Raw genomic sequence first — 27,922 nt, 5'->3', positions numbered from 1 at the left:
AGTCTCATAGAAGTGAATGGAGCGGTGGTCGCATGTGCACGGTGAGATTCCCATTCATTTTAGTGTGACTTCTGAACATAGCCGAGCGCTCCGCCTGCTTTGGAGAAGTCCAGATACACGACATCCATTGATTCGCCGCTGTCAAGTCTAGAACTTACCTCCTCATAGAAACTGATAAATTAGTCTGACATGATCGATCCCTCATGAAGCCGTGCTGATATGGCGGTATTTGCTTATTTCTGTTCAGATGCTCTAACATAGCATCTCTCAGAAAACCTTCACACAGTTTACCCACGATAGATGTTACACTTACCGGCCTGTAGTTTCCAGGCTCTGTTTTTGGCCCCTTTTTGAATATTGGCACCACATATGCCATGTGCCAATCCTGTGGGACATTCCCTGTCAGTATAGAGTCCGCAAATATCAGAAATAAGGGTCTGGCTATGACATTACTTAATTCCCTTAGGATACGGGGGTGTATGCCATCTGGTCCTGGCGATTTGTCTATTTTAATCTTTTTAAGACGACGCTGTCCTTCTTCTGGAGTCAGACAGGACACTTTTAATGGGGAATTTACTTTTACATTCTTCATGTCATCTGACCGGTTATTTTCCTCAGTGAATACAGTGGAGAAAAAATCTTTAAATTAAAAATATTTATATGTGGGGAAATATAAATCAGAAAGTGTCTGCTAACAATCCACATCCTCTGAAAGAACTCAAGAAGAACATCACAAACACCATCTGCAGCATCACTGCTGAAGAGCTGCGAGCAGCATCACCGCTGAAGAGCTGCGAGCAGCATCACTGCTGAAGAGCTGCATCACTGCTAAACCGTTGCGAGCAGTATCACTGCTGAAGAGCTGCGAGCAGCATCACTGCTGAAGAGCTGCTCGTAGCATCACTGCTAAACCGTTGCAAGCAGTTTCACTGCTGAAGAGCTGCGAGCAGCATCACTGCTGAAGAGCTGCTCGTAGCATCACTGCTAAACCGTTGCGAGCAGTATCACTGCTGAAGAGCTGCGAGCAGCATCACTGCTGAAGAGCTGCGAGCAGCATCACCGCTAAACCGTTGCAAGCAGTTTCACTGCTGAAGAGCTGCGAGCAGCATCACTGCTGAAGAGCTGCTCGTAGCATCACTGCTAAACCGTTGCAAGCAGTTTCACTGCTGAAGAGCTGCGAGCAGCATCACCGCTAAACCGTTGCGAGCAGTATCACTGCTGAAGAGCTGCGAGCAGTATCACTGCTGAAGAGCTACGAGTAGTATCTGCGAGTAGCAAAACTGCTGAAGAGCTGCGAGCAGCATCACTGAGGCGGGTCTGAGGTAAGTGTCCCTCCCGCAGAGCGCCTGTACAGTCTGAGGAGGTGACAGGTCTGAGGTAAGTGTCCCTCTCGAAGAAAGCCTGTACAGTCTGAGGAGGTGACGGGTCTGAGGTAAGTGTCCCTCCCACAGAACGCCTGTACAGTCTGAGGAGGTGACGGGTCTGAGGTAAGTGTCCCTCCCGCAGAACGCCTGTACAGTCTGAGGAGGTGACAGGTCTGAGGTAAGTGTCCCTCCCGCAGAACACCTGTACAGTCTGAGGAGGTGACGGGTCTGAGGTAAGTGTCCCTCCCGCAGAGCGCCTGTACAGTCTGAGGAGGTGACGGGTCTGAGGTAAGTGTCCCTCCCGCAGAACGCCTGTACAGTCTGAGGAGGTGACGGGTCTGAGGTAAGTGTCCCTCCTGCAGAACGCCTGTACAGTCTGAGGAGGTGACGGGTCTGAGGTAAGTGTCCCTCCCACTTTTTGTCACCTGGTGGGTTCTGTAAGGAGGAATTTACAAAAATCAGATTAACCCACTGGAGCCCAAATAAAATTTTGCAGCAAGGTGGAAGCAGAAGAGCTGCATTAAACGTAATATGTGGGTGGAACCGGGCGGTGATCGGGGCGTATTCACCGGGTTCACTGGTGGCCTTTGGTGGAGACGGGTTCGTCTTTTTGTCCTGTTGTTATGTCAGGGCCTGGGCCCATGGGTTCTGCTGGTTCTCCTGTGGGTCACACATGGCGGCATTCGATATGAGCCACAGATTTACCACAAACCGCTAAATAACAGAACCAACTCTTTTTATATTAACACTTTATGGAAGAGGCTACGACAGATTCCGCAAACGTAACGAGTTCCCATCATCAGCAGAGATCCACAACGGGATCTTATCATTAAAATATAAATGAGATGAACGCAATATAATGGAGACAAGACCGTCTGCCGGTCTAGAATGAGAAAGGGTTAAGTACACCGTCCCTTCCTTGAGAAAGTCCTACAAGTTCCAGTTTTGGGACTGAGCAGGGACAGTCCGTGGTTCATGGGGATCCAGATGCAGCTCCTCAACGCCAGCAGGTTACTCTTTCCATAGATCCTCTTGGAGTGTGGATGGGAAGATGGTGCTTTGGGGCAGATTGTGCAGGTGACCAGGTGGACAGATGATGTGGTCAGAGAAATAATCCAGTAGGACGGTAGGGCAGATGAATCCCGCTACTGCTTTATGGTTACACATTGTGTCCCTTTTATAATTACAAAATCTTGGTACTCTAAGGACAAGATAATACTCTAAAGCTGCAACGTTCTCCTGGAGCTTCGGGTTGTCTATTTCCTAACCACATTGTGTCTTCTGCCCCTTGCACCAAGTGGTCAGCTTGTTCCTATCCTATTCCAGGCTGGAGTTCTTCTTCTCTTGCCAGTTCTTCTCTCGTTCCTGGAGCTCCCCTTTGGTAAAGGACGCTGGGCCCCAGTTTCTGATCATTCCAGGGTTTTTAGATCCTGAAAGAAACATAAAAGGTTTAAGACAGAAGAAGCTGAGGACCTCACAGCCTGAAGGTTACAAGGTAAAGGTTTGGAGCTATTAATGTGGACAAGTTGTTAGATTAGTAGAGGAACGAGATCTGAAGACAGAAAATACTCCAAGATGTTTTAGACCCAAATACTTCTCCAGTGCTCATCCTCCTCCACGTTAATGGCCACAATTGTGGGATGAATTAAGAGGCTCTGTCACCAGGATCAACCCTATTAAACCAGACATACTGGCTGCTAGGGCTGATCATGCTGATTGAAACTGCACCTTTCTTTTGTCTGTACGATAAATAGCTGCAGAGAAATCTGTATTTTTATTCATATGCAAATGAGAACTTAGAGCACTCAGAGGCGGGGCTGAATCGTCTGAGTACTGCTTTGTATCCCCCCATGTGCTCTGGACACGCCCCTCCCCTTGATTGACAGGGCTAGACATCAGGCTGAGGGCAGAGCTGTGTCCTAGCATCTACATATCATATACACTATGTACTATAGCTTTGCCACACTGAGATCTGCTCAAAAAGCTCATCTACATATCACTGCTTTATTCACAGATATAATGTATGATTATACAGACACCAGTAATGTGTGATAGCTGATAAGTATAGGAAAGACATGCTGAGGGCAGAGCTGTGTCCTAGCATCTACATATCATATACTCTATGTACTATATGTAGTATAAAGCATTACCACATAGCTATGCATGTCTTTTCTATACTTATAAGATAACACACATTACTGGTGTCTGTATAATCATACATTGTGTCTGTGAATAAAGCAGTGATATGTAGATGAGCTTTCTGAGCAGATGTCAGTGTGGTGAAGCTATAGTACATAGTGTATATGATATGGAGATGCTAGGACACCGCTCTGCCCCCAGCATGTCTTTCCTATACTTATCAGCTATCACACATTACTGGTGTCTGTATAATCATACATTGTGTCTGTGAATAAAGCAGTGATATGTAGATGAGCTTTCTGAGCAGATCTCAGTGTGGTGAAGCTATAGTACATAGTGTATATGATATGTAGATGAGCTTTCTGAGCAGGTCTCAGTGTGGCGGAGCTATAGTACATAGTGCATATGACATGTAGATGCTAGGACACCGCTCTGCCCTCAGCATCTCTTTCCTATACTGATAAGATAACACACATTACTGGTGTCTGTATAATCATATATTGTGTCTGTGAATAAAGCAGTGATCTGTAGATGAGCTTTCTGAGCAGGTCTCAGTGTGGTGAAGCTATAGTACATAGTGTATATGATATGTAGATAAGCTGAGCAGATCTCAGTGTGGTGAAGCTATAGTACATAGTGTATATGATATGTAGATGAGCTTTCTGAGCAGGTCTCAGTGTGGTGAAGCTATAGTACATAGTGTATATGATATGTAGATGAGCTTTCTGAGCAGATCTCAGTGTGGTGAAGCTATAGTACATAGTGTATATGATATGTAGATGAGCTTTCTGAACAGATCTCAGTGTGGTGAAGCTATAGTACATAGTGTATATGACATGTAGATGCTAGGACACCGCTCTGCCCTCAGCATGTCTTTCCTATACTTATAAGCTAACACATATTACTGGTGTCTGTATAATCATATATTGTGTCTGTGAATAAAGCAGTGATATGTAGATGAGCTTTCTGAGCAGATGTCAGTGTGGTGAAGCTATAGTACATAGTGTATATGATATGTAGATGAGCTTTCTGAGCAGATCTCAGTGTGGTGAAGCTATAGTACATAGTGTATATGATATGTAGATGAGCTTTCTGAGCAGGTCTCAGTGTGGCGGAGCTATAGTACATAGTGCATATGACATGTAAATGCTAGGACACCGCTCTGCCCCCAGCATGTCTTTCCTATACTTATCAGCTATCACACATTACTGGTGTCTGTATAATCATATATTGTGTCTGTGAATAAAGCAGTGATCTGTAGATGAGCTTTCTGAGCAGATCTCCGTGTGGTGAAGCTATAGTACATAGTGTATATGATATGTAGATGCTGGGACACCGCTCTGCCCTCAGCATGTCTTTCCTATACTTATAAGATAACACATATTACTGGTGTCTGTATAATCATATATTGTGTCTGTGAATAAAGCAGTGATATGTAGATGAGCTTTCTGAGCAGATGTCAGTGTGGTGAAGCTATAGTACATAGTGTATATGATATGTAGATGAGCTTTCTGAGCAGATCTCAGTGTGGTGAAGCTATAGTACATAGTGTATATGATATGTAGATGAGCTTTCTGAGCAGGTCTCAGTGTGGCGGAGCTATAGTACATAGTGCATATGACATGTAAATGCTAGGACACCGCTCTGCCCCCAGCATGTCTTTCCTATACTTATCAGCTATCACACATTACTGGTGTCTGTATAATCATACATTGTGTCTGTGAATAAAGCAGTGATATGTAGATGAGCTTTCTGGTTTAATGGGGTTGATCCTGGTGGCAGAGCCCCGCTCATTGTCAGGACACTAATCTCTGGAACATAAAGCTTGGGCAATGACAGTTTCACACGGACACTCACCTGGTTGTATTAACCGGATTAACCCCTCGTGCTGCGCCACCTTGTCCTTCCAGCTCCGGGTCTTACAGGTCGCCATTTCGAGGTTACTTTTAACTTGCTGCAATAAAAGAGGAGACATGGAGTCTTCTGTTAGGGCACAAGATTTGCATGGACAGTCCTGGGTGATGGGAGCACACAAGGAGGAACCTGCATTACAGAATTGGGGAGCCTTATGGCACCATGCTTGCACGGAGCTGTATATGTCATGTGACTCAAGGCCGTCTGCCACTGTTGGGCCCTGGGGTCTCTGCGCCAGTACAAGTCTGGACCATTTACTTTCAGGGAATATTATTAGGGTCGGCTTTGAGGGAGACCTACCTCGTATTGCTCCAGAGCTGCGATCCGCTCCTTCTCCAGCTGCTCCAGCTGCTGCATGGCCTCCTGCAGGGCTTGCTCCTTCATGGCCTGCATGGTCTCCAGTTCCTTCTTCTCTGCCTCGGTCATCCTGATGGTCATCTCCTGCTCTTTGTGCAGACTTTCCAGTGTCGCCCTCTTTGTAGCTTCTTCCTCCAGGAGCCTGAAAATGGCAGAGATATCCAAATGTGAGGATCACATGGAGAAGACTCCGGGCGTCTCACAGCCGACGGGGACCGGAGTCTTCTCCCCCCTCCACCCGTGGACATTCAGTCACTTAGAGGGAATCCCCACAGACACAGTATGGTAACTTATCGTTACCGTTACGGCCGCGGTTGGCATCATCATGTTTGATGTACGTTATTGCCTACGTCATCTTCACTGATGTCGCCATTTTTCCTGCTCTGCTGGTTTTAAACTTTTCTAAATGTCTTGATTAATTGCTTAATAAAGTATTTTTCATGATTATCATGAGGACTGGCATTTTTTGCAGGTTTAATTAGTAACTTGTGAGGCGGACGTCCGTAGTTCTGCAGCCATATTGGTGGTCACGAGGTAACATTCAGAGAAACTGGTGACCAGCAGTATGGCCGGGGGTCCCAGTGGAGGAATACTGTCACCAGCACCCTCCTAACAGACAGGGGTTGTCCCAAGTGGAGGGGCCCTATAGCCAGTATTACAGGGGCCCCTGGTCATGTACAGCCTCAGGAGGAGACGCCACTGTTTGTCCTCAGCTGGGAGCGGTGGAGCCCCCTGTGGTGGAATTAGAGCCTCGCGGTTATATTGTAATTTTTCGATAAACCCCAGAAAACCCAGTGATTTCACCCAGAGTCAGGTCCCTCCTCATCCACGGCAGCTGATCCCCCGCTCCGTGACCAGGGAGGACATAGTCGGTCGCCGTCCTCATCAGATGGGAAACTGTCAGTAGGCATGTTGTGTTTCCTATAGGAAGGGGAATCACTCACCGTGTCTGGAGCAGCCGCGCTTTCTCCTCCTCGAGGCGAGCTTGTTTCTCATCGTCCAGCGCCTCCTGCAGACGGTAATACATCTTCTCCAGCTCCCGCACGCGCTTTAGGTACTGCTCCAACTCCGAGGACTTCTGCGCCACCTTCTCTTCCATCTGGTGCCGGATCTATGAGGCAGAGGGAGCGACGCTCGGGTTACCACCTGGACATACCTGTGAGCTCAGGGCCATGAGGTAAAGGGAACGACGCCCTGTAGGGGGCGCACACATAGTTAAAGGGCCAGTACACAATTCATGTTTGGCGAAGGCTTCCACTCTCAATGATAGGACAGATCCTATTTGCGCTACAAAACTCTCCATTTTGGTTGCCAAACAGCATTGGATAAAATAATAAAAATTTACTCACTGAAATTTTCGTTTCCTGGAGTCCGTAGGCGGCACATAACCAAAGGGTTAAGTCCCCTAGGTACAATCAGGATAGAGACACATTAGAAAGGCCAGAGACGGCTGCGCAGGACACCAGAGCCCTGTATTTGTATCTAGCCAAACCTTTATAAGGGGGGTGTAAGCTGTGCTGCCTACAGACTCCGGGAAACAAAAATGTTGGCGAGTAAATTCCCATTTTCAATTCAAATTGATTAAGAAATCCCCCACTTCTTACAGCGTCCTGCTGCACAGGTGACTGTAACTGTATCCTATTTATCACCCTATATAAGGTGATACCCCAACACACAGCTCCTTACCCCCGAGGGATTGTCCCGGCGAGACGCGCTGGGCGCTCTCTCATTCTTCCAGGTCCACGGCACCAGCGGCTCATGTAGGTTTGGCTCTCTAATGGTCTGTTTGCATTTCTAGTGGTCTCACCTCATTTTATATTTGCTTTATGCTTTATATTGGATTTCTATATGCTGGTTTATAGTGTGTATGCCCATTTTGTGGCAACCCAGTGGACCTGTGTGTGTCGGTTACATATATTATATTGCATACCGCACTTTGTTCTAACTGTATCCAATTTTTTATGTTTGTCTGTTGGGTTCTCCAATAAACTTTATATATATTTTTGATATTGACTTATTGTCGGAAGTGCATTTATGGGGTGGTTCTTGTGACTCTCTCTTGGGTCAGGTTTTAAATTTCCATTTTCCTGATCGTCCTTGGCAGCACATAACCAAAGGGACTTGGTACACAGTACTCATTGGGGGGAGCACTGGCCGCCACTTGGAGCACTCTTTCGCCAAATCTCTACCCTTCAGCTGCTCAGATGTCTAGTCTGTAAAGCTGTAAACTTCTGGAGAAGTAAGTCTGGACGGGGAGGAATCTTCCAGACTCTCCCTTTGGAGACGGATATGGCTAGAGAGAACCATGTCCTCCGAGGCCAGAACGGAAGAACTGCTATCACCACTGCACGATCTTCTCGTATCTTTTTGAGGACTTGGTATGAGAGGGATTGGAGGAAATGCATAAATCAGGCCTTCTTCCCAGCTGACAGAGAGACTGTCCATTGCTAGTGCCTGGCTGGACCGATGAACGGAGCAGAACTGACTGAGCTTTCTGTTCTGTTGACATGGCATCCAGCCAAGGCTTCCCCCAGCGAGACAGAATGTTGTTGAAGACTGCCGGATTTAGGCTCCATTCTCCCGGATGTAGAGGAGTACGGCTGAGTAGATCCACAGACTTGTTCAGAACTCCCCTTATATGAAACCGCCGAGGCGTCCTTGTGAACCTCTCTGCCCACCTCATCAGGATAGCACACTCCTTGGAAGGATTGTGACTGTAACGGACCGTTTCCGCAGACAAGGGGTTAAGATCCGTTTAGGCGATATGCCCCTTTCTGAGAGACAGGCACAGCTACTGCAGAACACCAAACTCCCGAACTGGATACAAAATAGCACTCCAAACTGGAACCTCGCGAATAGCTGCCAGCAGACGAACAGGAAAAGCATCCAATCAGCTTACACTCCTGGCAATCAGTCTCTAACAGCATAAAGGGAATCCCCCCAATAACGACACAAGGCTCCGTGTTGAGGGTCAAGCAGTGGTCTGACTGGACTTCAGATACAGACTCTTTTATTCATAAAAAACAAACATAGTACTGCCCACAGGGTTTTGAAATCCAACCAATCAATATCTTACAACACACACAATGCAAGTACAGCAACCAATCGTTCCCGCCCCCTAGAGGACCAGAAGGGAGACTGCGACACAGAACAGATACAACACATCCCCACAATGCATCATGGTTTCCTCCTCTCTGTCCCAGAGACAACCGAAGGCAATCCAATTATCTCTCAGGACAAAGGGAGATCGCCAATACACATGTGGAGACAACAGGACAGACATCACCATTTAAACACACAATGGGACAATAGAACCACACCCAGCATATTCCTCCCAAGCTGACAAGTTACACTTATTATAAGTTGTTACAACTTTGTGAGGTTACATTGTCCATACATATAACTTACATCAATTTAAACAGTATAACTTGGGGGACAAACCTATCCAAAATTCACTTGAATAGGGTCAGGGGTTCAAAAGTTAGCATGGGCCATAATCCTGAGGCAAGAGGCCTCCAAACAGCCCCCTCCAAAACCCAGTGGCGAGGTTGGTTTCGCCACAGTGACTCCTTGTGCCTCCCTGTTTGTTGATATAGTAGACAGTTGGTAAATTGTCCGACTGGACTATTACTTTGCAACCGGAAAGATGTGGAAATGAAGAAGAGCTAGTCTCACTACTCTCAGCTCTCTCCAATTGGAGGACATCACTGCTTCTCCTTTCTTCCACTTGTTCTGGACCCATAGATTGTCTACATGGGCACCCAAGCCCCAAGAGGAGGCATCCGATGTGAGAATTTTCTGGCGGTGGGGATTCAGATCCCTGCCTTGCAGTAGGTGATTTGACAAGATCCACCATTTCAGGTCCTGGCGTGTTGAGGAGGATATCACTATCTTCTTGTCCAATGAACCGTAATTTCAGTTCCAGCTGGTTAGAATATTGTTCTGTAACCTTCTCAAGTGGGCTTCGGCCCAAGGGACGGCTTCTATAGAAGAGGTCAGAAGACCCAATATCTTCATTGCCTGACGAATAGAGACCTTGGTTCTGGACAGATGTTGATATGTCCCTCTGTGAACAGAAGATATTCTTTGCGGAGACAATTTGATCTTCATGCGATGAGAATTCAGCAGGTAACCCAGAAACTGTGTCTGTTGTGATGGAGTCAGAGAGGATTTCTGTTTGTTTATGAGGAAACCGTGAGACTGAAGGATCTGTATAGCGCTTGTAGATGGAGGCTCAGCTGCTGGCTGGTCCAGGTACGGAATACGCATGACACCTTCAGCCTCAGAGCTGCTGTGAGGACCAGCAATACTTTAGTATAAGCCCTTGGCGCAGACGTTATGCCGAAGGGAAGTAAACTGGAGATGCACAATACCGGTCACAGTTTGAATCTCTTGTCTCAGAAACCTCCTGTGACTGGGGTGAACTGGAATATGCAGATAGGTCTATCAACGCCATATAATCGTCTTTCTTCAAGATCATTAAGACCGACTTTATGGATTCCATCTTGAATTTCTTTTTCACTAAGAATTTGTTGAGGAACGTTAGATCGATTATGAGTCTCCATTTGTTCTCTGGTTTGGGTACAGGAAACACTGGGATTTACTCCCTCGAACTGGTTTTAACACCACCTTCTGGATCAATTTCTGAAGAAGCTGGGGGACAACCTGACCTTTAGGGTCGTTTAGACAAAATCGATCTGGAGGAAAGAGAGCGAACTCTAGGACGTATCCATTTTTGACTGTAGACCCAGGCGTCTGTGGATGTGAGGGACCAAACGTGTGAAAACTGCTTCAATCTTGCGCCAACCTTTGGCTGAATGCCGGCGTCATGGCTCTGAGGGGTTTGATTCGGCTTCCTTCTGTATTCAGACTTCTCCTGCTTGTCCCAAAATAATCTTTGTCTGAATAAATGCTGTCTATTTCTGAATCTGGGAGATCTCTTCCTCTGGGAACGAAAGGACCCGATTGATATTCTCTTTTTAGATTCTGGAAATACTGAGCCTTTCCCTCATTCAAGGACTCAGGGATTTTTTCTAACTGAGGCCCAAACAGCGAGGTTTTCTGGACGGGAAGATTGCGCAAGTGATTTTTGTATCTCCTGGCCACTGTTTTATCCAGAACGCCCTTCATGCAGCATTAGTGAGGGCCATGGAGTTTGCTGAAAATGTTGTAATATCAAGGGGAGCATCACACAAAAAGTCTGAAGCAGCTTTCATCACCAGAGTTTTTTCTCCAGCCGCTCCCTCCTCCAGGGGATGGGACAGCTGGGACAGCCAAATTCTCAAGGCCCGGGCTGCAGGTCCGGATGATAACCCGGCCACACAGCCGCTGAGGTGGATGCATAATCTCAATGTTCCTGTCCATAGGGTCTTTAATAAGCGATGCCTCATCTGACGGAAATATAGCTTTATTAGACAGCCGAGACAGATGTGCAACCGCCAAATCAACCTTAGGCACTGAGGCCCATCTCCATCCAGTTTATATATGGCCTAGATCCTGTCATGGCTTTTCTATCAGGCTTATCCCATATCCCAGTCTTGTTTTATCCACGAAGGACCGGACGACCTGGAAACACAAGGGAAAATAAAAAAGCTGATCTGGACTTCCCTGAGGGCTCTCTATCCGCCTCTAATGTCCGCTTTACAGCTTTAATTAGATCAGGAACGTGCACGGCTCCAGCTCCCCCCCCCCCACCGCCCGAGCCGCGTGTGCACGAGGTTAACTAGCCGGACTCCAGGAATACGCTTTATCCGGGCAGCATGTGCATGGCTCCAGCTTCCCCCCCCCCCCCCCTCCTTCCTCAGCCGCGCCTGCCCGACTCCAGCTCCCCCACCAGCCGCGCGTGCCCGGCTCCAGCTCCCTCCTCCACCCCCAGCCGCGCCTGCCCGACTCCAGCTCCCCCCCAGCCCGGCTCCAGCTCCCTCCTCCACCCCCAGCCGCGCCTGCCCGACTCCAGCTCCCTCCTCCAGCCCCAGCCGCGCCTGCCCGACTCCAGCTCCCCCCCAGCCCGGCTCCAGCTCCCTCCTCCACCCCCAGCCGCGCCTGCCCGACTCCAGCTCCCTCCTCCAGCCCCAGCCGCCCCTGCCCGTATTTAGACACTGGCCGGACATATTCACACCAGGATCTATGGTATTCAGTATCCAGAGACCCGTATACGGGTGGGATTCTGCCGCGGCCAGACGAGATTACTTCTGTATCACCTATTATTTCTGGAAATTAATGAAACCTCCTTTTCTTGAATAGAAAAAAATCAGCTGAGAAAATGATAAGAAAAAGTTCTATATACAAACAGGGAAGAGCAATGTCTTTACCCGTTCCTGGAATACCTGGCTTTCTCAAATAGTCTAATGAAGGGTTAAAGGTCTTTTTTTTGCGCCTTCTCTCCCTTTGAGGTTGGATGGGGAGGGTTTCGAGACGGGATTAAAGTTTTTTTCTTTGTATGTGATATATGTTTATTCCCTCCGGGATGGCACAGCGGCACTTCCTGGAGGATACCCGCCTCGTCCGGGACAGGAAAACAAGGAAGACCAAGGTATACAAGCCCCCTCCGCTTCACCAGTCAATAGCCTTGAACTCCAAGAAGATGCATCATTTAATAAGGTAACATAACAATACAAATGAAAAAAAGGGTCAATGGCCGACCAAATATCAAATCAAACAGAAAATGGGTGGGAATTCCCCGTGCCGTTGTGGAGGCTAAGGGAAAATCCCATTACCGATCATCATCTTTTCCCCACAGCTGGAGGAATAACAATAAAGGAACCACGGCAGATAAAACGTTCCTGCCAAAGGATAGGTCTCTATTGGACAGCACATCCAGTTTATAATGTTTATGAAAAGTAGAAGGGTCGCCTTTAAGGTGCTTATTCTAAAACCTCGGTCTAGTCCTGAGTGGAGAAAATCTAGAACCAGTCCCAGGTCTGGGGGCCTGAATGGGAAGGCTTTCCAGGACCTTAGATATATTTTTGAAGTAACTGTTACCTTTCAGAGAGTCCCTTCTGTCTTAAGATGTTACGCTCAATCTCCAGGTTGTCAGATGGAGCTGAGGGATGCTGGGATGGAGAACCGGACCCTGGAGTAGAAGGTCCGGAAGAAGGGGAAGGATACAATAATTCTCCCCTGCCCCTGCCTTCTCGGCCAGTATGGGGCTATTAGTATTATCTGGGACTTCTCTTTTATCGTTTTTGTCAGGACTTTTGGAATTAGAGAGTAGTGTTGATCACGAATATTTGAGTTGCGAATTTTTATCGCAAATATCAGCACTTTGAGAATTCACAAAATATTTAGAATATAGTGATATATATTCATAATTTTAAATACTCGAGATCAGTACACATGATGCCTCCCTGCTTCTAGCTTGTGGGCCAATTGCCGATTTCCACAATGAAGAAAATAATGACTGGTGATAACGAAATCTCAAATATATGGTGAATATTCACCCAAATATTAGCGAAATATCACGAATTTGAATATTGCCCTGCCGCTCATCACTATTAGAGAGAAGGGTGGGAAGGCGTACAGGAGACCCTTCGGCCACCTGTGCGCTAAAGCATCCACTTGCAGCGGTTTGTCTTTGTAAGAGAGGGAATAAAACTTGCTGACTTTCTTGTTTTTTCTTGACTCAAACAAGTCGATTAACGGCATCCCCCATCTGGTCGAATACTGTCTGGTTCAAGCTCCATTCTCCCTGTCTCAGCTTTTCTCTGCCCAGGAAGTCCGCCAGATGACTTTGTTCCCTTTATATGCACCGCCGTCAGAGATTTTAGGTTTGCTTCGGCCCAAACAAATATCTTTTCTGACACCGCTGAGAGGAGATGACTTCTGGTCTCCCCGTTTGTTCACGTAAGTAACCATGGTCAAGTTGTCGGAAAGTATCTTTACATGACTCTGGACTAGGGATGGAGCGAAAAATTACCAGACTGCCTGGAAGATGGCCGGATAGGGCTTTCCTGCCATAGACCCCGACATGTCCTGCCGTTCAGGGGAGCTCCCCAGCCTTGGCTGCCTGCATCCGTCGTGACCACTAGTGGCTCCAACTGCCACCATTCCACGCATCTGGAAAAGAGCCACCAGTAGAGAGAGCGCCTTAAATGGAATCTCCAGTTTAAAGACATTTGTTTTCAGTCCCAGAACCTTAACAGGAAGGACTGAAGCGCTCTCGAGCCTGGGCCCATTTCACTGATGATATTGTGGAAGTCGCGATTCCCAGAATCATCATGATCGCTCTTATAGAGGCCTTGCGTAAACATTGAAACCTTGCTATTCTTTGGATCAGATCTGCCTTTTTTCTTTCCAGAAGAAAAGAGGACATTAGATGAGAATCTAGAAGTACAACTAAGAATATCTTCCGATATTCCGGAACCAGGTCAGACTTTTTATTGATGATCCATCCTAAATTTGACAATGTCTGGACTACAGTCTGTATGTGCGAGAGAAGAGATTCTGTCGTCAGGGCTGCGATCAACAAGTCGTCCAGGCATGGAATCAAGACTCTCTCTAATAGATGGAAGAAGCTCGAAATTTCTGGCATAACTTTTGTAAATACCCTTGGGCCGAAGGGAAGCACCTGGAATTGGAAAGGATTGATCCTCCCCCAAATCCAGACTGCCATTCTTAAATATTTCTGGTAATGTCAATGGATTGGAATGTGGTAATAAGCCTCGGCGAGATCTATTGTTGCCGTTACACAGTCTTTGGATATTAGGTTTATTGTGGACCTGACGGTTTCCATCTTGAACTTTTTGTATCTAACAAATTTGTTTAAATTATTCAAATTTATTATCAATCGGAATGACTTGTCTGGTTTCTTTACCAAAAAGACTGAAGAATAGAAGTCCCTTTTTTATTCCTCTGGAGGAACTTGGACTATTGCCTCATTCTGAAGTAGAAGAGCAATTTGCGCCTCTAGAGCTTCTTGTTTCTTAAGGCCTCTTTCACACGGGCGTCATGTTTTTTGCCCGGATAAGATGCGGGTGCGTTGCGGGAAAATGCGCGATTTTTCCGCGCGAGTGCAAAACATTGTCATGCGTTTTGCACTCGCGTGAGAAAAATCGCGCATGTTTGGTACCCAGACCCGAACTTCTTCACAGAAGTTCGGGCTTGGGATTGATGTTCTGAAGATTGTATTATTTTCCCTTATAACATGGTTAGAAGGGAAAATAATAGCATTCTGAATACAGAATACATAGTATAATAGTGCTGGAGGGGTTAAAAATAATAAAAAAGTTAACTCACCTTCTCCTCTTGTTCGCGTAGATCCCGGTCTGTTCTTTAGCTGTGGGCTGAATGACCTGAGGTGATGTCAGATCACATGCTCCAATCACATGGTCCATCACCATGGTGATGGAGCATGTGATCTGACATCACCACAGGTCCTTCAGCCCACAGATAAAGAACAGACCGCCATCTACGCGAACAAGAGGAGAAGGTGAGTTAACTTTTTTATTATTTTTAACCCCTCCCAGCACTATTATACTAAGCATTCTGTATTCAGAATGCTATTATTTTCCCTTATAACCATGTTATAAGGGAAAATAATACAGTGAATAGACTGTCACCTAGAACCCATGCGTGAAAATCGCACCGCATCCGCACCTGCTTGCGGATGCATGCGATTTTCACGCAACCCCATTCATTTCTATAGGGCCTGCGTTACGTGAAAAACGCACAAAGAGGAGCATGCTGCGATTTTCACGCAACGCACAAGTGATGCGTGAAAATCACCACTCGTGTGCACAGTCCCATAGAAATGAATGGGTCAGGATTCAGTGCGGGTGCAGTGCGTTCACCGCACGCATCGCACCCGCACGGAAAACTTGCCCGTGTGAAAGGGGCCTTAAGGTTAAAAAAGCCTTGAATTTCCCAGGTACCTGTCTGGGGGAACATTTGATAGCTCCAGCCTGTAGCCTGATGTTATTACAGACAGCACCCAAGGTGATGCATGAATTTGTACCCAGGCCTGGTTGGATTTTTTAATCTTCCCCCGACTGGACTTCCGTCATGGTGTAGTATTTGGACGGGAGGACTTATCCCAGAAGAGGAATCTCCTATTCTTTCTTTTCGACGATTGCCATGAGGATCCCCGATTCTTCTTTTTCTGATCAAATCCAGGACGTCTCTGGGAGCGAAAATTTTGTCTTTGATGGAAGAATCTTGATTCAGTAGGGAAGCCCTTTTTCTTATCGGAGGCCTTCTCTAGGATATCATCCCGGGTCTTTCCGAATAAACGATCCCCTTCACAAGGGATGGCACAAAGTCTATTTTTTGATGCTGCATCTCCATTCCATGATCTTACCCAAACTGCCGTACGAGAGGCATTTGATAAAGCTGCGGTCTTTGCAGATAATTTCACGACATCTGCTGAAGCATCCGCCAGGAAGTTGGAAGCTTGTTTCAGGACCGGATTGGAGGCTAGAATGTCCTCTCTTGGATTGTCCGACTGAATATGCTCTAATTGCGTCATCCATAATAACAGAGTTCTGGCTGTATAAGTAGCTGAGATGCCTGGACGTAATGTAGCCATAGAAGATTCCCAAGACTTCTTAAGCAGGGATTCACACTTTTTATCCATAGGATCCTTAAGGATTCCCAAGTCTTCAAAGGGGTAATGCAGAATTTTTAGAAATGTTAGCAACTTGTGCATCTACTCTTGGGGCTTTATCCCAAGAGCTGGAAGGGGTACTTCCTTTTGAACATTCTAGATGCCGCCTGTCTCTTTTTTGGATCCTTCCATTCGTTGAAGATTAAATTTTTTATATTGGGAGTGAACCAGGAATACCCATTTCTTTTTTTCGTCCTAGTCCTAGGAACATCTGTTCCTGTACGGTCAAAGGTTCTTTCGATTCTTCCAAATGTATTGTCGCCCTGATGTTCTTAAGTTAGCTTTCAGTCTCCTCAATGGAACACAAAGGGCGATCTGAAGAGCCCTCAGATACACTAGAATCCGTATCTGAAGAAGCCTCTTGTTCATCCAGATCGGATCCCCGTTCTTCAGTCACAGAAGGAACCGTTCTGGAGGTGGATGGCTTAGGAGAGACTGCTGCTAGTCTCACGTTGACAGCTGCCCCAATCTCTCCCTAATCAAGGATCTCAGACTGTCCACAATAGACGGAGATTCCTCGGCTACCACTCTATTTATACACTTTGGGCAAAGAGATTTTTCCGTGGCAGTGGATAATGTTTTTTTTTTTACATATTTGACATTTTCTCTTCTGTGACGGTTCTCCAGATGATCTTAGACTATCTCTCCCCAAAAAAAACATGAGGGTGGAAAGTCAGAAGTCTGGATATCCAAGGAGAGCCGTCACCCAGGAGATAAGACATAACACCCTGTGCCAAATAAATGTCTTCAGGGAGGAGGCTTACCGGGCTGGAGGGCCTGGGGGCCTCAGGGGTCTGGAGGGGGCCTGGGGGCCTCAGTGGTCTGGAGGGGGCCTGGGGGCCTCAGTGGTCTGGAGGGGGCCTCAGGGGTCTGGAGGGGGCCTGGGGGCCTCAGGGGTCTGGAGGGGGCCTGGGGGCCTCAGGGGTCTGGAGGGGGCCTGGGGGCCTCAGGGGTCTGGAGGGGGCCTGGGGGCCTCAGGGGTCTGGAAGGGGCCTGGGGGCCTCAGTGGTCTGGAAGGGGCCTGGGGGCCTCAGTGGTCTGGAAGGGGCCTGGGGGCCTCAGTGGTCTGGAAGGGGCCTGGGGGCCTCAGTGGTCTTTAGTGCAGACTCCGTTTCTCCAAGATATTCTCTTTAAATATGCCGCCTGATGACTTCCGGGTAGGCGTGATGACATCACTCCCGGCTGCGGCGTGCTGTGTTCCACCGTTGGAACGCAGTGCTGAAGTAGGATCGGGGCGTTCCCAGGCACCGAATACTCAACACATGGCCCTCTTCTATAGCGGGGAGCCCCGGGCAGCCCGTACACGCCGGACTAAAGGGGGGCTTTTATATGTTGATCTTCCTTGTTTTCCTGTCCCGGAAGAGGGGGTATCCTCCAGGAAGTGCCGTTGTGGAGGTGTTACCACACAAATATATAGTATATAATGTTACCATCCAGTGAGATTCCCCCATTGATATCAGTGCAGCCAGAAGCCGTCATTCTGTCCCTTGTTAGCGTATCACAGGCAGATTGGGGGGGGGAAGAGTCCATGGTGGGGGGCAGGGACATCCTAATTTCCAGCCACCCCTGGACGGACAGCTCTTCAGGAGAAGTTCTGTTATACGTGTGCGTTCTGTGAATGCATAGAAGTATAATATCCCAGTAAACGGTCTATGTCTACATCTAGAGATTTGTATATATTATGTACATGTACTATGGTCCGGTACTGGATGGGAGGAGATCCAGTAGACGGTATATTGGTGGGATCTGGATATACTTTATATACATACACATTATTAGCCACATTGCTAAGCATCCAGAGAGGGCAGGGCAGGAGGCGCCAGTGTCCAGAGAGGGCAGGGCAGGAGGCGGCGGTGTCCAGAGAGGGCAGGGCAGGAGGCGCGGTGTCCAGAGAGGGCAGGGCAGGAGGCGGGCAGGTGTCCAGAGAGGGCAGGGGCAGGAGGGCGGCAGTGTCCAGAGAGGGCAGGGCAGGAGGCGGGCAGTGTCCAGAGAGGGCAGAGGCAGGAGGCGGCAGTGTCCAGAGAGGGCAGGGGCAGGAGGCGGCAGTGTCCAGAGAGGGCAGGGCAGGAGGCGGCAGTGTCCAGAGAGGGCAGGGCAGGAGGCGGCAGTGTCCAGAGAGGGCAGGGCAGGAGGCGGCAGTGTCCAGAGAGGGCAGGGCAGGAGGCGGCAGTGTCCAGAGAGGGCAGGGCAGGAGGCGGCAGTGTCCAGGGAGGGCAGGGCAGGAGGCGGCAGTGTCCAGAGAGGGCAGGGCAGGAGGCGGCAGTGTCCAGGGAGGGCAGGGCAGGAGGCGGCAGTGTCCAGGGAGGGCAGGGCAGGAGGCGGCAGTGTCCAGGAGGGCAGGGCAGGAGGCGGCAGTGTCCAGGAGGGCAGGGCAGGAGGCGGCAGTGTCCAGGGAGGGCAGGAACAGGAGGCGGCAGTGTCCAGAGAGGGCAGGGCAGGAGGCGGCAGTGTCCAGGGAGGGCAGGGCAGGAGGCGGCAGTGTCCAGGGAGGGCAGGGCAGGAGGCGGCAGTGTCCAGGGAGGGCAGGACAGGAGGCGGCGGTGTCCAGAGAGGGCAGGACAGGAGGCGGCGGTGTCCAGAGAGGGCAGGACAGGAGGCGGCGGTGTCCAGAGAGGGCAGGACAGGAGGCGGCGGTGTCCAGAGAGGGCAGGACAGGAGGCGGCGGTGTCCAGAGAGGGCAGGACAGGAGGCGGCGGTGTCCAGAGAGGGCAGGACAGGAGGCGGCGGTGTCCAGAGAGGGCAGGACAGGAGGCGGCGGTGTCCAGAGAGGGCAGGACAGGAGGCGGCGGTGTCCAGAGAGGGCAGGACAGGAGGCGGCGGTGTCCAGAGAGGGCAGGACAGGAGGCGGCGGTGTCCAGAGAGGGCAGGACAGGAGGCGGCGGTGTCCAGAGAGGGCAGGACAGGAGGCGGCGGTGTCCAGAGAGGGCAGGACAGGAGGCGGCGGTGTCCAGAGAGGGCAGGACAGGAGGCGGCGGTGTCCAGAGAGGGCAGGACAGGAGGCGGCGGTGTCCAGAGAGGGCAGGACAGGAGGACGGCCTGTGTGTGGCAGGGCAGGAGGCGGTCATGTGGTGGCAGGGCAGGAGGCGGCTGTGTGTGGCGGGACAGGAGGCGGCTGTGTGTGGCGGGACAGGAGGCGGCTGTGTGTGGCGGGACAGGAGGCGGCTGGTGTGTGCAGGCAGGAGGCGGCTGGTGTGTGGCAGGACAGGAGGCGGCTGTGTGTGGCAGGACAGGAGGCGGCTGTGTGTGGCAGGACAGGAGGCGGCTGTGTGTGGCAGGACAGGAGGCGGCTGTGTGTGGCAGGACAGGAGGCGGCTGTGTGTGGCAGGACAGGAGGCGGCTGTGTGTGGCAGGACAGGAGGCGGCTGTGTGTGGCATGGACAGGAGGCGGCTGTGTTGGGTGTGCAGGACAGGAGGCGGCTGTGGTGGTGCAGGACAGAGGCGGCTGTGTGTGGCAGGACAGGAGGCGGCTGTGTGTGGCAGGAGGCTTTCTTAGGCGGCTGTGTGGCGGTGTCCAGAGAGGGCAGGGCAGGAGGCGGCTGTGTGTGGCGGTGTCCAGAGAGGGCAGGGCAGGAGGCGGCTGTGTGTGGCGGTGTCCAGAGAGGGCAGGGCAGGAGGCGGCTGTGTGTGGCGGTGTCCAGAGAGGGCAGGGCAGGAGGCGGCTGTGTGTGGCGGTGTCCAGAGAGGGCAGGGCAGGAGGCGGCTGTGTGTGGCGGTGTCCAGAGAGGGCAGGGCAGGAGGCGGCTGTGTGTGGCGGAGTCCAGGGAGGGCAGGGCAGGAGGCGGCTGTGTGTGGCGGTGTCCAGAGAGGGCAGGGCAGGAGGCGGCTGTGTGTGGCGGTGTCCAGGGAGGGCAGGGCAGGAGGCGGCTGTGTGTGGCGGTGTCCAGGGAGGGCAGGGCAGGAGGCGGCTGTGTGTGGCGGTGTCCAGGGAGGGCAGGACAGGAGGCGGCTGTGTGTGGCGGTGTCCAGGGAGGGCAGGACAGGAGGCGGCTGTGGCGGTGTATTCCATGTAATGTGTTGTATTTGTAGTATCGGTATTTTTATGTAATGTCCATTGGATTGGATGTTACTCCTGGGAGTTTGAAGGACTGGGGGGGTATATAATACACAGAGTAATCGGGTCGTATAACGAAGACAACAGCCTAGGAACAGAATAAAAGGGACGGAACACGGAGACGGATAGAAATCTCCGAATCCCAACAAAGCAATAATTCCCGTTATCGGGGACCAGTACAATCCTCTACATAACTTCAATTTTCTGCAACTTTCAGATCGGCTTTGTGATTCAGTTCCCTACTATTTCAAGATCTTTGCTGGCTGTCAGTGAAAGAGAACAATTTTTGTTTAAATCCAGAACCTGAAAATCCATCCTAAGCTTTCCATCTGATGGGGTTGTTACAATGTATCAGTGCAGGTAACAGAAAGGATGCTCAGTGGTGTCAGCTCAGGACAGGTTTTTACCTTTACGTTCACTGACAGCAAACAGAAATCTTGAAAATGCCATGGAATTAAAATAGTCTATGAGATCTGAAACCTTTCTTGATGCAATGATATAGATGTTCCAGAAAGTGCTCACTACGCCTGGGATGAGTCTCCAGAGCGTCACATGTAATACCGCCACATGGTTACCGTCTGCTCCCGCTCAAGCTCCACTTTGAACCGGTCCTGTAGCTCCATGTGGGTGTCATGGCGTTTCTTTTCCTCCTGCGCGGCGTGCTCGGCTGCCTCCCTCAGTTGCTGCAAAAAATATAAAAATTCTACTTTGCCCGTTTTACAGAAAAAGCCTTAATTCTTAAAGGGGCATCAACCCTAAAGCGCAGCGGCCGCGAACAAGACCGAATCCAATGCGAGTAAAGAACGTGACCCCTCCAAGACGGTGCAGCCACTCCTTACTGATATCTGTGCCGGGGAAAGCTGGGTGACTGTGGCCGCCATTGCAGTGTTCCCAGACTTCTGAACACAACAGGAGAGAAGCGGCGGACATGCCGCTGTACGACTGGGCGACATCTCCAGGGTGAGCGGGAATGCTGGATGTGAAGCCAGAGGTCTGGGGCGCTGCACCGGTAGCATATCAACTGCCACCCAACTTTCCCAGACAGACACAGAATAGAGAATGCCCGACAAGATCGGCACTGAGGCAGCAGGAACCTCGCGCCTCGTGGCTCTCACCATGCGCACTTGCTCCAGCTCCAGCTGCTTCAGCTCATTTGACGCCTGCAGGTCTTTCATCTTGCGCTCCAGCTCCTCTTGCTCGGCTTGTAGCCTCTGCCGCAACGCTTTCCTCTTCTGACGAGCGTCCCTGTGCGGCGAGGAGATCCCCATCTTCCGCAGGTTAATGACCGTCTGAATATCTGCAGAGAAAACATCACAGAGCTCGTTAGGTCCCCACCCGGGCGGCATTTAGTGGCCCTGCGAACGCCAGGCACGTCGATTGGCGGCATTTCCTGTGCGGACGGTTACTGATGAGGCTTCATTGTGGGGCACTCAGTAGTGCAGCCTCCCCCCCCCCCCCACACATACTTGTGTTAATAAAGATAAAATAAAGCCCTCCCTCCATTTGCTCGAGCTGCGGGGAACGCCCCCATTATTGCCCCCCAGTAATAGTAACGCCCCCATTATTGCCCCCCAGTAATAGTAACGCCCCCATTATTGCCCCCCCAGTAATAGTAACGCCCCCATTATTGCCCCCCCAGTAATAGTAACGCCCCCATTATTGCCCCCCAGTAATAGTAACACCCCCATTATTGCCCCCCAGTAATAGTAACGCCCCATTATTGCCCCCCAGTAATAGTAACGCCCCCATTATTGCCCCCCAGTAATAGTAACGCCCCATTATTGCCCCTTAGTAATAGTAACGCCCCCATTATTGCCCCCCAGTAATAGTAATGCCTCCATTATTGCCCCCCAGTAATAGTAACACCCCCATTATTGCCCCCCAGTAATAGTAACGCCCCCATTATTGCCCCCCAGTAATAGTAATGCCTCCATTATTGCCCCCCAGTAATAGTAACGCCCCCATTATTGCCCCTTAGTAATAGTAACGCCCCCATTATTGCCCCCCCGTAATAGTAACGCCCCCATTATTGCCCCCCAGTAATAGTAACGCCCCCATTATTGCCCCCCCAGTAATAGTAACGCCCCCATTATTGCCCCCCCAGTAATAGTAACGCCCCTATTATTGCCCCCCCAGTAATAGTAACGCCCCCATTATTGCCCCCCCAGTAATAGTAACGCCCCCATTATTGCCCCCCAGTAATAGTAACGCCCCCATTATTGCCCCCCAGTAATAGTAACACCCCCATTATTGCCCCCCAGTAATAGTAACGCCCCATTATTGCCCCCCAGTAATAGTAACGCCCCCATTATTGCCCCCCAGTAATAGTAACGCCCCATTATTGCCCCTTAGTAATAGTAACGCCCCCATTATTGCCCCCCAGTAATAGTAATGCCTCCATTATTGCCCCCCAGTAATAGTAACACCCCCATTATTGCCCCCCAGTAATAGTAACGCCCCCATTATTGCCCCCCAGTAATAGTAACGCCTCCATTATTGCCCCCCAGTAATAGTAACGCCCCCATTATTGCCCCTTAGTAATAGTAACGCCCCCATTATTGCCCCCCAGTAATAGTAACGCCCCCATTATTGCCCCCCAGTAATAGTAACGCCCCCATTATTGCCCCCCAGTAATAGTAACGCCCCCATTATTGCCCCCAGTAATAGTAACGCCCCCATTATTGCCCCCCAGTAATAGTAACGCCCCCATTATTGCCCCCAGTAATAGTAACGCCCCCATTATTGCCCCCAGTAATAGTAACGCCCCCATTATTGCCCCCAGTAATAGTAACACCCCCATTATTGCCCCCAGTAATAGTAACGCCCCCATTATTGCCCCCCAGTAATAGTAACGCCCCCATTATTGCCCCCCAGTAATAGTAACGCCCCCATTATTGCCCCCCAGTAATAGTAACGCCCCCATTATTGCCCCCCAGTAGGAATAATGCCCCATTAGTGCCCCCCAGTAGGAATAATGCCCCATTAGTGCCCCCCAGTAGGAATAATGCCCCATTAGTGCCCCCCAGTAATAGTAACGCCCCCATTATTGCCCCCAGTAGGAATAATGCCCCATTAGTGCCCCCCAGTAGGAATAATGCCCCATTAGTGCCCCCCAGTAGGAATTAGGCCCCCATTAGTGCCTCCCAGTAATAGTAATGCCCCATTAGTGCCCCCCAGTAGGAATTAAGCCCCCATTAGTGCCCCCCAGTAGGAATAATGCCCCATTAGTGCCCCCCAGTAGGAATAATGCCCCATTAGTGCCCCCCAGTAGGAATAATGCCCCATTAGTGCCCCCCAGTAAGAATAATGCCCCATTAGTGCCCCCCAGTAAGAATAATGCCCCATTAGTGCCCCCCAGTAAGAATAATGCCCCATTAGTGCCCCCCAGTAAGAATAATGCCCCTATAGTGCCCCCAGTAAGAATAATGCCCCTATAGTGCCCCCAGTAAGAATAATGCCCCATTAGTGCCCCCAGTAAGAATAATGCCCCATTAGTGCCCCCCAGTAAGAATAATGCCCCATTAGTGCCCCCCAGTAAGAATAAGGCCCCATTATTGCCCCCCAGTAAGTATAAAGCCCCCATTATTGCCCCTCCTCCTCCATTTGCTCGAGCTGCGGTGAACGCCCCCTGCTGACTGGAGGACAGGACCTCAGAGACGTCATTAACCTGGAGTGCCGGTCCTGTCCTCCAGTTCACCGCAGCTCGAGCAAATGGAGGAGGAGGGGCAATAATGGGGGCGTTAGTATTACTGGGGGCACTAATGGGGCATTATTCTTACTGGGGGCACTAACGGGGCATTATTCTTACTGGGGGGCACTAACGGGGCATTATTCTTACTGGGGGGCACTAACGGGGCATTATTCTTACTGGGGGCACTAACGGGGCATTATTCTTACTGGGGGCACTAACGGGGCATTATTCTTACTGGGGGCACTAACGGGGCATTATTCTTACTGGGGGCACTAACGGGGCATTATTCTTACTGGGGGCACTAACGGGGCATTATTCTTACTGGGGGCACTAACGGGGCATTATTCTTACTGGGGGCACTAACGGGGCATTATTCTTGCTGGGGGCACTAGCGGGGCATTATTCTTACTGGGGGCACTAACGGGGCATTATTCTTACTGGGGGCACTAACGGGGCATTATTCTTACTGGGGGCACTAATGGGGCATTATTCTTACTGGGGGCACTAACGGGGCATTATTCTTACTGGGGGCACTAACGGGGCATTATTCTTACTGGGGGCACTAACGGGGCATTATTCTTACTGGGGGCACTAACGGGGCATTATTCTTACTGGGGGCACTAACGGGGCATTATTCTTACTGGGGGGCACTAATGGGGCATTATTCTTACTGGGGGGCACTAATGGGGCATTATTCTTACTGGGGGGCACTAATGGGGCATTATTCTTACTGGGGGGCACTAATGGGGCATTATTCTTACTGGGGGGCACTAATGGGGCATTATTCTTACTGGGGGCACTAATGGGGCATTATTCTTACTGGGGGCACTATAGGGGCATTATTCTTACTGGGGGCACTCATGGGGCATTATTCTTACTGGAGGCACTAATAGGGGCTTTATACTTACTGGGGGCACTAATGGGGCATTATTCTTACTGGGGGCACTATAGGGGCATTATTCTTACTGGGGGCACTATAGGGGCATTATTCTTACTGGAGGCACTAACGGGGCATTATTCTTACTGGAGGCACTAACGGGGCATTATTCTTACTGGGGGCACTAATGGGGCATTATTCTTACTGGGGGGCACTAATGGGGCATTATTCTTACTGGGGGCACTAATGGGGCATTATTCTTACTGGGGGCACTAATGGGGCATTATTCTTACTGGGGGCACTAATGGGGCAACCAGTCAGACTCCACCTTTCATGTGTCACAGCTCCTTTGGAATCTGATTGGTTGCTCTTTGTAACTCAGCAGTTTTGATAACTCTCCCCCATTGTCTGAACTGGATGCATCTGTAACAAACCCTCAGCTGTGAGAAGTATCAGGTCAGGACAGTTTCATGCTCTAGCTGGAAGATGAAGATACATGCCCCTTCAGTGACAGCAAGCAGATATCTTTCTCAGTGCTTTCTTTCTACATGCGTTATAGGGGTCCCCCGACTACGACCCCCACGATCGGCGCTCACCCTGAATCCACTCCTGCTTCTTCTTCTTGTCGGAGGCGCTGATCTCGTAGCTTTTCTCTACACATTTCACGAGGAGCAGACACCTTTTCCCGTCTCTGTCAGGCAACGACTGGAAAACAACAAAGTAGTGAATATAAGGAAGTACAGCCTAATTTACTGCTCCTTTGCTGTGTCAGTCTTTACTGTACTTCTTGCATTCTACTCTCAGGGCAAACAGAAATGATAGAGCTTTTCTGCAGCTGCCTCTGGGGCGTCACCTCCACACAGCAGTTCCCATCCAGAAAGATGTCTCCCTTCTTGTCCTTCAGATCTTCGCTGACGTAATAAGACACGACGTTGGGTTTCAGGACAAACCAGCGCTCCGTCCAGTTCTTGCGCTTGTGCCCTTTCTTCCACAGATAACCCTGCAATGAGACGTCAGCCGTTATTTCGGGACATTACGGAGCCTTTTACAGAGTTCAGCGATTGCATTGAATTATTCATTTATTTCTATATTGCAGAAAAGAATCGATTGACTCCAAAAAAAGACCAAAGAGAAAACTCCTAAATGGGTTTCATAGTCCGGCTGCAGTTAGTTAATTCCACCAGCAGAGGGCAGCAGAGTCTAACAGACATCCTGGGAGGGCAGTGAGCGCAGCACCTGCAGGCTGCCCACTTAATGCTGCTACTTCTGCTGAACCACAGGCCTGTGGCCGAGACGCTTCACAGGTGCACACATGGGGGTCCTGTATGTACCCCCAGACCTTCATTCATGTCAGCAACCTTTCAACTGTGCAAATGTCCCCTCCGCCTTGTACACACGTCTGTCAGTACAGGTCTCTGCAGGGATACGTCCGTCACTGCTGCTTGTGGAAGGAAATCCAGGTGACCGATACGCGGGATATCCCATAATATATGCTCCTCGTATACTGATGGAGAGCGTGTCACTAATAGCTAAGCAGCCTGGGTGGCAGTCATAGTGGTCGTCACCCAGCTTTCCCAGGAAAAGATACGACTAATAGACAGCTGAATAGAATATCGACAATTTTACAGACAATATCATTGAGTGGGGAGTATTAACTATGGTGTGCGGGGGTTCCCTTTAAGACACTCCCTTTAAGACTGCACATTCCCTTTGGGGACCCCGAGATTAGACACTGATAAGACAGAGGAGCCGCTCACCTGCTTCAAGACGTCCAAGACGAGCTCATTAAACACCTCGTTGATGGCCATGGACACGGTGGTGGAGTCCGTGCCTTTACTGAACTGCCCGCTCCCGATCAACTCGATGAGCTCCCACACGGACAGTCCCTTCTGCTTGTCGTGGAGACTGATCTTATAGTCCTCGAACAAGGCCTGCTGCCAACCGCTGCCCATCGCCTCCGTCAGCTTCCGCAGGAGATACTCAATCTACAACAGAGCAAGGGCCAACCCCAGCGGCAATATATTATATTGTTACATCCTGTATTATACTCCAGAGCTGCACTCACTATTCTGCTGGGGCAGTCACTGTGTACATACATTACTTATCCTGTACTGATCCCGAGTTACATCCTGTATTATACTCCAGAGCTGCACTCACTATTCTGCTGGTGCAGTCACTGTGTACATACATTACTTATCCTGTACTGATCCCGAGTTACATCCTGTATTATACCCCAGAGCTGCACTCACTATTCTGCTGGTGCAGTCACTGTGTACACACATTACTTATCCTCTACTGATCCTGAGTTCCATCCTGTATTATATTCCAGAGCTGCACTCACTATTCTGCTGGTGCAGTCACTGTGTACATACATTACTTATCCTGTACTGATCCTGAGTTACATCCTGTATTATACTCCAGAGCTGCACTCACTATTCTGCTGGTACAGTCACTGTGTACATACATTACTTATCCAGCACTGATCCTGAGTTACATCCTGTATTATACTCCAGAGCTGCACTCACTATTCTGCTGGGGAAGTCACTGTGTACATACATTACTTATCCTGTACTGATCCTGAGTTACATCCTGTATTATACTCCAGAGCTGCACTCACTATTCTGCTGGTGCAGTCACTGTGTACATACATTACTTATCCTGTATTATACTCCAGAGCTGCACTCACTATTCTGCTGGTGCAGTCACTGTGTACATACATTACTTATCCTGTACTGATCCTGAGTTACATCCTGTATTATACTCCAGAGCTGCACTCACTATTCTGCTGGTGCAGTCACTGTGTACATACATTACTTATCCTGTACTGATCCCGAGTTACATCCTGTATTATACTCCAGAGCTGCACTCACTATTCTGCTGGGGAAGTCACTGTGTACATACATTACTTATCCTGTACTGATCCTGAGTT

The 27,922-nt window shown here is 49.7% G+C and overlaps 1 protein-coding gene across 1 annotated transcript; it reads right to left on the bottom strand.

The window, feature by feature from the left end:
- Positions 1-2,096: 2,096 nt before the first annotated feature.
- On the bottom strand, positions 2,097-27,013 carry SWAP70 (switching B cell complex subunit SWAP70). Its single transcript, XM_044273885.1, has 9 exons — positions 26,751-27,013; positions 25,847-25,993; positions 25,590-25,698; positions 21,541-21,722; positions 21,001-21,108; positions 6,719-6,885; positions 5,718-5,916; positions 5,361-5,457; positions 2,097-2,794 (listed from the first exon to the last, which is right to left on the bottom strand). Exons 1-9 carry the CDS (start codon positions 26,943-26,945, stop codon positions 2,682-2,684), a joined length of 1,317 nt encoding a protein of 438 aa, XP_044129820.1. The 5' UTR covers positions 26,946-27,013; the 3' UTR covers positions 2,097-2,681.
- Positions 27,014-27,922: the final 909 nt, after the last annotated feature.

The sequence above is a fragment of the Bufo gargarizans genome, unplaced genomic scaffold, assembly GCF_014858855.1.
Source record: "Bufo gargarizans isolate SCDJY-AF-19 unplaced genomic scaffold, ASM1485885v1 original_scaffold_1282_pilon, whole genome shotgun sequence".
In the NCBI taxonomy this organism is placed as follows: Eukaryota; Metazoa; Chordata; class Amphibia; order Anura; family Bufonidae; genus Bufo; species Bufo gargarizans.
This window is presented reverse-complemented; position numbering and strand designations above follow the sequence as displayed.